At 37.3% G+C, this 12,568-nt stretch overlaps 1 protein-coding gene across 2 annotated transcripts in view; it reads left to right on the top strand.

The window, feature by feature from the left end:
- Window positions 1-12,568, top strand: part of TBL1X (transducin beta like 1 X-linked) — a 192,352-nt gene that overhangs the window by 162,959 nt on the left and 16,825 nt on the right. For both annotated transcript variants that reach the window (XM_083854404.1, XM_083854403.1), the window contains exons 7-10: window positions 1,910-2,042; window positions 8,849-8,990; window positions 11,911-11,974; window positions 12,075-12,172. In XM_083854404.1, coding sequence (XP_083710530.1) covers window positions 1,910-2,042; window positions 8,849-8,990; window positions 11,911-11,974; window positions 12,075-12,172 — 437 coding nt within the window. The remainder of the gene's footprint in view (window positions 1-1,909; window positions 2,043-8,848; window positions 8,991-11,910; window positions 11,975-12,074; window positions 12,173-12,568) is intronic.

The following is a 12,568-nucleotide window of genomic DNA, read 5'->3' as shown; positions in this document are numbered from 1 at the left end:
CCTGCCTTTAGAGCCAGGCAGGTAACAGTAGGATCCTATGTCGTAGAGAATGGCATCTCATTTAAATTTTTCAAATTAAAGTGCTTGAAATATCTTCTTGATTTACCCCCAGCTTCCAGCTCACACTGTGAACAGGACACAGATGAATGCATAGCCATTGTCATGCTTCTGTTTTTCTCATGAAAATGTGCTTTAAGCATGGTGAATCTGTGCTGTGCTGAGCAATAGAGGATTGTGAGTTCTAGGCTTGTATTCTGATGTGTTTTAATAGTGCTTCACTCTTCAGTGCCTGACTGCTCAGAATATTAAAGATCCCAGCTGCTGGTGTCAGGCTAATTCTTGAGTATTGGTATATCTATCTCAACAGTATTCAGTTTAGTAGTCATACACATAGGGTATTATCAAGGACAATGCTTAACACAGGGACTCAGCATAGGTAAAGATTTTACAAATAGGCATTTCCAGTGTTTATGCAGCAAATCCATAGGTAACAAGTATAGTCAAAAATATAGATATTTTTAATTAGAAACAAGCTGTAAAGCTACTGTTAGTTGTTTCCCGATTTTAATGCTTGATTCTATGTAACTGATGTAGATTCCATTCCATCTGTGGCGTAGATGTGGAACAGACATAGTTGTAGGGTGCTAACCAAATACACAGTGAGAACTGCTATTTGTGTGACTCAGCATAGGTTAGGCAGAGCCAAAACAGGTATGTGAAAGCCCAGGTAAGGGTAGAAATCTGGAGATCTTCCTCCTGATGGCACTTGTGCAATGTCACAGTCTGTTTCACCAGTTGATGGGCAACAGCTTAGCAGAGCTGGAGTGTCAGGACAGATGGCTGATTTTAAATGCCATAAACATGCAGCAATAAGAGAGCATAATTATTCTGCTAGCAAACCTATGGATCTCCATATGTGATTAAAGAATGACTAACTGAAAGACTAAACTCAGAAAGAGAACTTGAATTTGATCAGTCAGAGCAGATCAGCTGGCCAAGGCATTGGTTAGGTAACAGGAGGCTGTCAGCTACCCGCTCTTGGATGTGCTTTCTGCAAAATGGGCCACCCTTGTGTGTGTAGCATCTGCTGTCTGCTGTTTCAGTGTGTCACCTGTCCTTGGATGGTGTCTTGTTTGCAGAGGATAATAATCTTGTAATGCTGCCAGGAAGTGTAGCTAGAGCTTAATGAGGAAGATTTATACAGAAGCAGAGGAAGTCTGGAGTAAAAATGTGGTTCATGATGCAAGTTGGAATGAATTGTTATTACTAAGAGAAATTAATCATTTTAAATTCACTTTTTTTTTCTTGCTTAAGGCAATAAAAGAACTTTATAAAAGCAAAGTTACTTAGACTGCAGTCTAAATAGCCACAGAGTTACAGCATGCAGGTTAAGTATAGCTATGACTCGTTTGGTACCTTTGTATGTATTACAATATCCCTGAGAGGGTGATCACTCACTATTTTCCTGATGTGCTCCAGGAATGAAGCCCCTACTTCGTATGTTTATTGTCTGTGAGTAGCACAGATACTACTTATGAGAGACTGTGTAAGAAAATATAAATGCTTTATGTTATTTTTTTACATTATTTTAATAAATCTGTAAGTAATTTTTAATGAGGAGTTTTCCTTCAAAAGGAAAACTACACTGAACTAAATGCTGAGTATTTGGGGGATGAAAAGCTATGTACACTTATACAAAATGTTTTGGAAAGCTCTACATTTTGATGAAATGTCAAAAATTTGAGTGGCCAGAGAGAAGCAAATAGAGTAATATTTTCAGTGACACAGCAGAAAGTATTAATTGTGGTGTATATGCTGCTGTTTGCTTTAGGCCTTGGATAACTAGCATTTTTTTAAATGGATCTAACTGCATTTTGTGAACTATTTATTCTGATATGTCTCCTTACAGATAATCATTCAAAGCCAATGGAAATTGACGGGGATGTTGAAATTCCTCCTAACAAAGCAACAGTCCTTCGGGGCCATGAATCAGAAGTGTTCATCTGTGCCTGGAACCCTGTCAGTGACCTGCTAGCATCTGGGTAAGACAGTGACTGAAACCAGCTGCTGCAATTAGAGAATATTTAGAGATTCAAGAACTTGCAAGCATATTCAAGATGTGAATGAGATTCTCTGGGCTGTTTTATCAGCCTGCAACAGTGAGTTTTTTCAGCAGTACCGTACCTGTATAACGGCTAAGTAAATATAAGGTGATGCCAAATATGAAGAATTTTTACATTTAAGGTGTAAATTCTGTGGCCCTAAATACACACAAATTTTTAGAATTATTGTTTTAATAATTGTGGATAAGTCTCAGAATATTTGAAGTTTGTGTATTCTAGTGCTCTTAGTGACTAATTCACACTGAGGTCTCAGAAAGTCATTGGCATCCACCAGGGTTTTTTCAAAAGTATGGAGATGGGGGTGCTTCAGACTGGACCTAAGGTTGTTCAGTGAGCTGAACAGTAAGTAGTGGTTTAAGGGAATGGTGAGGTTTAATGTCACTGGAAGGGAGCCCAGTTTATCCTCTGCAGGACTGCTCTGCAATGACCACCACAGCATCCTAAGTAGAACAATTAGGAGACTGACTTACAAAAGCACTGATGATCCAAACAAAATCACGATTGTAAACATAGCCCAAGAGCTGTATGCAGGCACTGGTGGAATCTGTGTTCATGCTTAAAGTCAAACCTTAACATGAAGACTAAATTTAGGAAGTGTAACTGGGAACATGGAGTAAAGCTGATCAAAGTTTGAAGATGTAAATCACTCAGAGTTACTTAGCAATATTGGAATACTTTCCTCACAAGGAAGTATTTTATTTCTAGCTTTTTTACAAGATTATCAGAGTAGTCTTCTTACCTTTGTTCACTCACTACATGAAAGCAAGGAATTACAGTATAAATAGGAAAGAAAAATAAAATAAATTCCATGTTGGATGAACAGCAGAGATCTCCAAGAGAGTGAAGATAGAAATTTCATAAAAATAATTTCAGACAACAAACTGGGATTTTGGAAACCAGAATCCTGCTGAGTATGCTTTGTTTCTGGAATGTCCAGGTCCGATAGTACTTTTAGCATCTGTAGTAGTATCTTCATTTATCATTTTTAAGTCAGTGCTTGCCACAGTGGACTGCTTCCCTAGGATCCATGGTGCACAGTCCTAGTGTGTATAATTTAAGTGGTTATAATCCAGAGTATGTGTTGCAGTGTGTGTTTAACTTTGCCTCATGGTGCTAAGCATTGGTAGATGGATCCCTGGATTGTGATATCTTACAGGTAAACCTGTAGCTTCAGGTAAACCTGGAGGATGATAATCAGAACTATTAGTCAGATATCTGAGACAGATGCCTCTCACTGGCATTTCAATTAAGCTTTACCCTTCGGTGTAATAGGTATTTGGTAATGAGCTTTGCTAGTGACCATGGAGGCACATAAGTACACACGTGGTTACAGAGTACAATCATGTGCTTTAGTCAGACTAATAGCAGTGCAATGACAATGCAAATAATTCAGATCCAGTGCATCTTGGTCAGATTTTAGCCTGCTTGTAAGAACGAGGTAGGGATGCAGCTGGAATTGGGTAATGCAGCAGGCAGTGCCTGGTGAAGCTGAGTGACTGAAATGGCAGGGAATGTACAGAAGGAAGTGAAACTGAAGGAAGAGAGCTGAGTGAGTGATTATGCCACTACACAAAGAAGCCTTTGAGATGTCTGGTATAATAACAATACAAGCTTTTATCTACAGGTAAACTCCATGTTACAGCACCAGTTAAACAAGGGAGAGAAATTCCCTGAGATCCACAGTATGCTGCAGTTCTGTTTGCCCTTTACAAAGTAATGATGCAGAAAAGAGGACTGCAGTTAGTCTGATGCGTGAGCATCAAATTGTTAGATTCTATAACAGCCACATTGTGCTGCCCAGTTGATACTTTTCTTCGGGTTTCCCATCTGCTTGATTGTACCCATCTTAAAAAATACATTTCAAAACCTAGCTATTAGAGAAATAATAACATATTTGTTTTGTTTATAAAGTGACTAATTGAATCTCAGTTAATGACTATTTTTTTCCTCAAGCCTTGTTATACAGGCAATAGATTTTTTGTAACAACTACCAGCAGCAGTTTAGACAGCAACCTGATGTAATCCTCAACTAAAAGAATAATGCAGGTTCAGAACCTAATCTGAAGCAAGCTGTTTAAAAGAAACGTAGAATGAATTGCCCAAAACTAGAGCATTGGTTTCCAGATTTAGTGACTATCCCACTGAGAGAAAGAGATTTTGATATTTAATGTCACATCTACTCAGTTGCTGTTTTTTGAAAGGGTGTGAAGACTAGCTCGGTAATATACTCTCCAGGCTTTGCAAACAGCTATTTCAAAATATAACAGAGAGACAGAAATTTCTCTGATCAAATAGCTAGAAAAATATATTCTGCAGCTGCTCTCCCCCCTCCACCACACACATAACCCTTAAAGCTTAGAATGGAGGAGACTAGAAATACCAGTAAAGGCTATCAAAGGTGTTACTGTCACCAGATGCCTAAGAGAAGAATGTTATGAACAGAAGCATTATAATAATAGAGGGAAGTGTGTGCATACAGTCATGTAAGATGATTAACTACACTTTATAAAGGAAGTCAACATCCCAAAGTAAATAACTGCAGTGTTTTCGACAGGTGAAAAAATACCAGAAAAAGAGGTGCTTGGTTAAATCTCAAGATTTAGCCATTCCCAGCCATAAACCCAAAGATTGGTATCTTCCACTAGTTATCTTTCGATATCTCAGTTTTAATTTCATGACACATTTAAATTGTTGCAGATGGTTTTGTTCCCTGTGTAGTGCAGAAATCTGTTGCAGCTGCATCCACATTAGTAAACTAACCATGCCTGGGAATATTCCGAGGCACTGAGGCCAGCTGGCATGGAATGGCTGGTGTCTGTGCTAGCAAACTGCCCTGGCTGCCAGACAAACTGCACATTGGGAATCATCTCTGGACATTGTAACCACCAAGCCATGCCCAGGAGTTATTCAGAGAGAACATCAGAGCCCCGAGCAAAAGTGCTAATTAAAACAAGCCAAAATCTGGCCAGGAAAAATAACCTGTTAGGTCATCATGGTCGGGTAACACAGAGTGTCTGAACGTGCTTGAGTTTCCCAGTGTGGAAGTGGATGGACTGTGAATGTCAAGGCTGCTAGAGCCTTGAACTCCAAAACCTTTTCCAGTTGAACTTAGGGTGTTTCTTGTCATTGTGTTCCACTGCTGCTTCCAGGAGTGTGTTCTGTTCTGTGACATCCAGTCACGCCCTTTAAGTAATTCACATAGCCATGAAGCAGAGGGACCTGGCCTCAGTCCCAAAACCAACAGTAGGTTTCTTTGCTGATCTGTGCCAGCCTCTCTCACACAGGAAAGCTGTAACTTGTCTCTTCCAAATAACTCCGTGCACCTTTTTTTCTCCCTGGTCAGCAAAGTAATTACCCATAAAAGCTGCTGTCCGAGATCTTTCAGTTCTGGCTGTGTCTCTCAGAAGCAAGAAAAGATGTTTCTAGGCCATCTGCTGTAATAGTTTCTGGATTTTATATAGTACTTCAGGTTACTGTAGTCCTCATATCAGTGGTTTAGGATCCACTCTAAATTACCTTTCAGAATAATCCTTTTGACTTACCAGGTTGAGAGTGTTGATTTCAGACACCACCCCTCTATGTCAGTGCCAGATATTAATTCTGCTAACAGTCCCGTGTTAGCAGAGGGACTGTTAGGAAGGGTTTCCTCAGTGCATCAAATCAATTAATGAAAAGTGGTCAGCTATTTGAGGAGGTCTACTTGAAGAATCTGTAGTAGAAGATAATGTTGTAGAATCAATGGGGCAGAGATCTTAATCAGGACACCTGTGAGGCACCTCCTTCTACTGACTGCCTAGGAAGATTAAGCACTTAGTTTAAGAGACCTTCTTTATTAAGGAAATGTTAGGTGTCAAGAAAAAAAAAAGAGGAATTAATTTTCTTCCCATAATGTTTTTAGTAATATCTCTTAAAATAAAATAATAGAAACTCCAACCTGTTGGAGCCAGAACTCGTAAATACACATTAGAAATATTGTATCTCAAAATAACAATGATTTAAAGACTTCTGAAGCTGAAGATTAGAAATACCAAGGTTCAACAACCATCTTGTAAAATTCTTTACTCAGCTACAGCACTTCCACCCTCTGTCCTCCCAGTTACAGAATGGTAACATAATTTTATATGTCACAAATTAAATTCCACAAACATTTGTCCACCTTGATTCATGAACATACTGGCAGGAGAGCATGAAATAAAATCTTTTCAGAACTAGCCTTCCTAAAATTTGGCAGTACTTTACCACAGTGCAGAGGAGTGTACCTATTACTCAAGTGTTCATGACTTGCATGTTGGAATGAGCTGCTTTATCATGTAGATAGAAATGCTTCTGTGGGCTAAGGAGATTAAATATCTTTCTGAATTGTGCTTGAACTGTGCTCCTCTAATAAGGCAGGGTTCACTGAATCATTCAACAGAAATCAGAATACTTTCCAGAGCATTCTCTGGACTCCTTTATTTTTTTTCCCCAGCAACAAAAGAGAAGACACACAAATACCCTTGCTGCACACTGGTAAGCTTACAAAGCCTCTCTGCAGGGACACATAATAGCTTATGTAGCCTTAGGAAGAAGAAAAGAGAACAACAAAATTAAAATACTGGAAAATAAGATTGCCCAGGCCTTGCCAGAAAACCGACTAAATAAAACTGTTGAAAAACAAAACATAACCCCTTTAGAACTAGCAAATAGGATATTGTATTTGATAGCCAAGTGACTGAGTACTTTTTTCACAGGGTCCAATAACAAACTGAATTATTACAATGAAGGCAAGACAGTCCTGGAGTCTTAAATAGGAGAGAAGCCAGCTCTGAAGGAATTTCCTACTTAGCATGTTAAGCAATGAAGCAGTCATTTAAAGACTTACGTTCTCATCATTGTTCATTATCACAGTTAAAAATATTCCTTAACTTCTGAGCCTCATTATTAACTTTGTTAATTTTCTAGCCAACATATGCAAAATTGTCAGTTTTACAGACCTCTGAAGAAATAAGGGTGCATATTACAGTCACAGCTGTATGGTGGCAAAAATTACCCTGACCTGAATTATTTCTTAATCACTAAAGTGAAAGATGTTGAAAATACTTTTCATATATCTTGAAAATTAAAGAGTGGCTGTACAGGAGTAGTGGGTTCAAAACCCTTACCAGGCATCACATCTCAGCTTGGCACGAAAGGCTCACAGGAGAGGGAGCACATTCCCCAGGCGTGCCATCGCCCAGAAGAGCTCAGAGCTACTGATACAGGCACAGAGGAGTTTGCTTTTACAGTTGAATTGTTTTAGTAAAATTATGCTAAATTATTGGTAAAATAATACACAGAGATCTATAGAGTTTGATAATTGCTTGGTCAATATTTGCATTTGAAAGCATGTCAAGTGTTGAAAATTTGCCTGGTATTCTTAGTATCAATAATTATAATGCTTGGCTAGTAAACCAAAAGAAAAATTCACATTCTCTTGTGATGGATTTCTTTTTTAGTAAAACATGGCTTATCAAAACAAAAATGGATCTCAGGTTTTTAGGCTTTGAAGAAAGACTTTTTCTCCTTGATAGTATATCAGAAAGTTTTATGTTATTACTTTAAAAAAAGGAAAAGCTAACACATCAAATATATCAACAATGAAATTTCATGTAGATTGTATGAATTCTTGCAAGTATAAGAGAGATGCTAACTCTGCTCCAAGTTTCTACTTACTGCATGGAAATGAAAATTTCTTTCTGGACAAAACAAGCAATCCAGAGTACTTGGTTTTGGTTGTTGTTGTTTTAAAAAATGGAGGCAGAGGAGTGAAAAAAAAAAAATCCAGTAAACTTTTAAAATGTACTATCTTCCACTTCATGGCAAATTGATCTCTGAGCCTCAGAGATGTTTTTCAGTAGAATAAAAATTTATGCAAAGTCAAAATAAATATATTTTTTACAGATTGATAATGATAAACTCTTCCTCCTCAAAACCTGTTCTAAGAAAAATCAGAGTTTCAGCCTGCAATTAGAAACACCTCCGTAGAAAATAATTGGTCTGTAAAATAGATCAAAATCCTGATGATGCCTTTGTGTTGCTCTATTATGTCAGTACTTATTTTGCCACTTTTTCAGACAGCATGATGTAAGCAGCCAAACTACAGACAGTTACTGTAAGTTGCCGCAGACTATCTCAGTTATGGGGATGCCACCTTTAGGTATGTAGTGCAAAATGTAGACAGCAAGTGTATGTGTTTGAGGTAAAGCTTCTCTGAATAAACCAAATTATTATGACAAGTATAATTTAAATATGTGTTAGCATTTTTAGAAAAGTGCACAGAGTACAGAAAGAGTTGGGGGGAAAAAATTACTTCTTAAAGGTTTGTAATGCCCTGATCCGTTCAGCAGGTGTAGGGAAAGGTGGCTGGATCTACACAGGAGAAGCAAAATTCTCAGAGGTTCAAAACAACTTCTACTTGCAAAATTTGGAACATTTCAGTAGAATAGGGCCCTCCCCTAGGTGAGCTTCTGCTAATTTCAGCACCAAAGTCTCACACCTGCATTTTACGCAGAGCCAGAACATTCCCAGCAGCCCCATGTAGTCAGACACTCCTGTTACAGCCAGCAGCTCTTCAGCTCCTCTCAGCCAACAGCAGTTCTCCTGCAAGGCTGTAATATTGTCTCAGTGAAAACAGAAATACAGGCTTTTACACTGTTTGCTGGGTCAACATGAGGAGATTTCAACTTATTTGCATAATTGCTTTATAGATCCGGAGACTCAACGGCCAGGATATGGAATCTCAATGAAAACAGCAACAGCGGTTCCACTCAACTAGTCTTGAGGCACTGCATAAGAGAAGGAGGACATGATGTCCCTAGCAATAAGGATGTGACTTCATTGGACTGGAATGTAAGCTGACTTCTAAGACTGTGCATGGTTTTTAACTGTCTATATTTAATCCCAAGGCAATTACAGTTGCTGCTCCATATCTTTCATATCTGAGGTGACCAGAATCTTTGTCCTAACCTACTGACCTCTTGTTTCAAATACTCATAATAGGCTGAACTTTCTCCTACATGCTGTAATTTTCCAGGACTGTTGCCATCTTCAAGCTTAACAATGATATATCACTATTTTAGGAGCATGGGTAAAAATAAACTCAGCTAGCTTTAAGAACAAAGATTAAACAAGCAATCTGTGTAATACTGAAGTGTCATTAATAATGTATTTGCATCTCATAGTTACTTTATTTTGGCATGGAAGGAGATAAAAGCACCAGTGAAGCTTTTTCTCTAGATCCTCTCATTTGAATTATGCTGTGCACAGCAAAATGTGTTTACATTATTTTCTTTGTCTCAATAGGAGCATGTGTAGTTATTCTGTCCTTACCTATCAACCTTCTGGATGAAACTGTCATCTGATCCCTTTTTTACTTTCATCCTGCAAAACCCCCTATCTTAGATAATGAGCTCCTGCACAGAGAATACTGAAATGAGCAGAAAGGACAGGTATTCTTGAGAATCCCGAGTGTCTGGACAGTGTCTTTGGGCAGCTTTAAGGCAGCTTCATGTCTCATTTTGCCAGAAGAACTTACAAGATCCTGTAGAAACCTTAATTACTTTGAGATAATTATCATTCTGTCTGTTTTGCTGATATTAGTACAGACAGAGTGATCACATTAGTCTTGTTTTCATAGGAAAACAGATTAATTAAGTACTAGAAAGGATTTTCAGCCGTTATGTACAGTCTCAGTTGCTGGCCAGAGACCAAGTTTCGATTAATCTTTACTGCAGTATTGCCCTTCAGGTGAGCTTGGTGCTTCACAAAGTAAAAGATAAGACCACTGCACAAGTCACCTTTCCCCTGTGTATTTTATATTTGCACAATGGAAGAAGTTGGTGAATAGTACAGAAAGTAGAGGTAGGTCAAGGAAGCAAATAAAACTCAAGCTTATGTTCATTACTTGTTTCCTGTAGATATTAGAGTCAAGAAAAACAGTTGTGAAAAAAAATGAATCAAGGTGTAAGAAAAGAGAAATTCAAAGAGGAAAACATGCAATGAGTGGAGAACAGTTAAGAGGAAAATTTGTCCAAAACACAGAGCATCCTCTAGTATTTCCTGTAGTAATTTCTTACCTTTCAGACTTCATTGGTACTTCACTTACATTATGCTAGTACTTAAGGTAGGGAAATGTTCCTAATTCAAGTACTTCAAGTGCTTCTGACTTAAAGTTTCCCAAAGAACGTGAATTACCACCAACAAATTTGGATAAACTATACAGCTAAACTCCTGAGCTTTTCTTTTTCTCTTTCTACCCTTTATCACTTTTCTTCTCACCACTGGTCCAGAGAAATGTACATCACAATGAGCTTCGCTTAGGTTATGATATTTACCCCCCTACATATTTACTATATACATATATAAGTATAATATATAAGTATATTTAATATATAAATATTAAATTTTTATATTTATAGAAAATTATTATATATTTTTATATATACATTATTATATATTATATATATTAATATAATTTTATATTATATATTGTAGAAATAAATCTACATTTGCTCTGAGTTAATGTTTTTGGAGGGTTGGAGTGGGCATATGTTTTAAAGGATTATTTCATGCCTTTTCCTAATTTTCTATTCATCAAGCTAGAAATGCCATCTGCCTTTATTGTTTATTTAAAACCACAATATTAATCATATTTCCCTGTGAAATATTCACACTGGTGATACTCAATTAGTTCTTCTCTGATTTATGTGACTTACGTCACATAAAGGTTATAAGAAAGGTTATTCCTAGAGGTCGTTTTAAGATCATGGCCTTTGATACCATGAGTAGGATTCATCTCATGTAAGTTTAACACCTAAGCTAGTCCTCTAAACTCATCTTAAGTCAGCAGAAACAGAGACACGTGCCTTCATATTGGGTCGGGCATAATCTAAAGCAAATGAGTTCATGAATTACACTTCAGAGTTCTAGTTACATGATGCTGTTAGTTATGGAGGGAGACTAGATGGCACTCTTAAACTAATTCCTAATTTCTGCATGTCTGGAGATAAATCTCTTAATCCAGGTTTTGAAATGTTGAAAGACTAAATACGTGCTTCAACAGTGTCCATCTCACCAGACAGCAGAGTCAAGTTCTGTTTTAATTATTCTCATCCTAGCCCAATAACACCAGCATCACTGGCTGCACAGGACATATCCTTCTGTGAAGGGTTCCTTCCAGAATACATGTAAATTGCTGATTACATTCATGGGTTTTTTTCCTCCTGATTGGGACCCATGAATCCAGCTTTTCTCAGGCTGTGCCTCTTGTCACTGTGCCCTTGAGCACATAGGAGTCTGTGTTCAGACAAGTAGAAGGCAATTCCTTGATTCCTTGGTAGATAACATTTGAGGTGTTAACCCTGAGTGTATGTGGCTTAGAGCCTTCTTTTGAGTAGAGGTGCCTGAGTTTCACTGAACTGAGATTTAGTCTGGGTTTAGGTCATCTGTTGGTGTTTTAAATGTCCTTTATGTCTAAGAAGTAGTATCTGTTAACTGGAAGAAGCCCATAGAACTTGTTATATCTTGTTTTCTTTTTCTAATCTTTTTGGTTAAGTGGCTCTTATCTGATGGTATAGCCCAGAATTTTACTGTAAGTTAGAGGATTTTATTTCCTCTGTGCTGTCTGAAGCAATAACCTTTAGTTCAAATCATAGCATAATCTGTCTCAATGAGTGGACTCAGAATTCCCATAAAACACAATTAGCGAACCTTAAAAGGAAAGAAAAAGGTTGGTTGAAACAAATTTTGTCATTTATATATATTCCAACAGAGTGATGGAACACTATTGGCTACAGGCTCATATGATGGTTTTGCAAGAATATGGACAGAAGATGGTAAGTCAAACATTTATTGTTCTTAAGCATCAAACAGCAGTGAGCTGTAATTTGACCATTTTGTAAAGAAATTGTAATAATAACCTGTTCTTTATTCCAGGTAACCTTGCAAGCACCTTAGGTCAACATAAAGGTCCAATATTTGCCCTGAAATGGAACAAAAAGGGGAATTATATTTTAAGTGCTGGTGTTGATAAAGTGAGTTTTAAAAATACATTATTCTACCATATAAGTATGCTGATGACTGAGCTTGTGCTGCTAAATTCCTTAAGATTATTTTCTTCTTCTTCTTCTCCAGGAATCCTGAAGAGTTTAAATTTCTTTAATATATTTTAGTGCATGTTGATTGCATTTTTTAGGCTGCATATATGTATACAATTTTCATGGAAAATGCTTAACTTTTTTTAAAAAAAATGTGTAAAATTACATCTTAAATGTGTCTCTGTTAAGGCAGGAACAGCTTCCAGTACGTATATTTGTAGTTTTATCAGCTAACTATTTACTGGAAGATCTTAACAATACCACAGCTTTTAGCTCATCTAATTGTTGAAACACTTTTATTTGAATAAAATAAATATGGCTTCCTCTGGAAAT

Source organism: Zosterops lateralis (assembly GCF_965231275.1).
Source record: "Zosterops lateralis genome assembly, chromosome: 2".
NCBI classification, from domain to species: domain Eukaryota; kingdom Metazoa; phylum Chordata; class Aves; order Passeriformes; family Zosteropidae; genus Zosterops; species Zosterops lateralis.
This window is presented reverse-complemented; position numbering and strand designations above follow the sequence as displayed.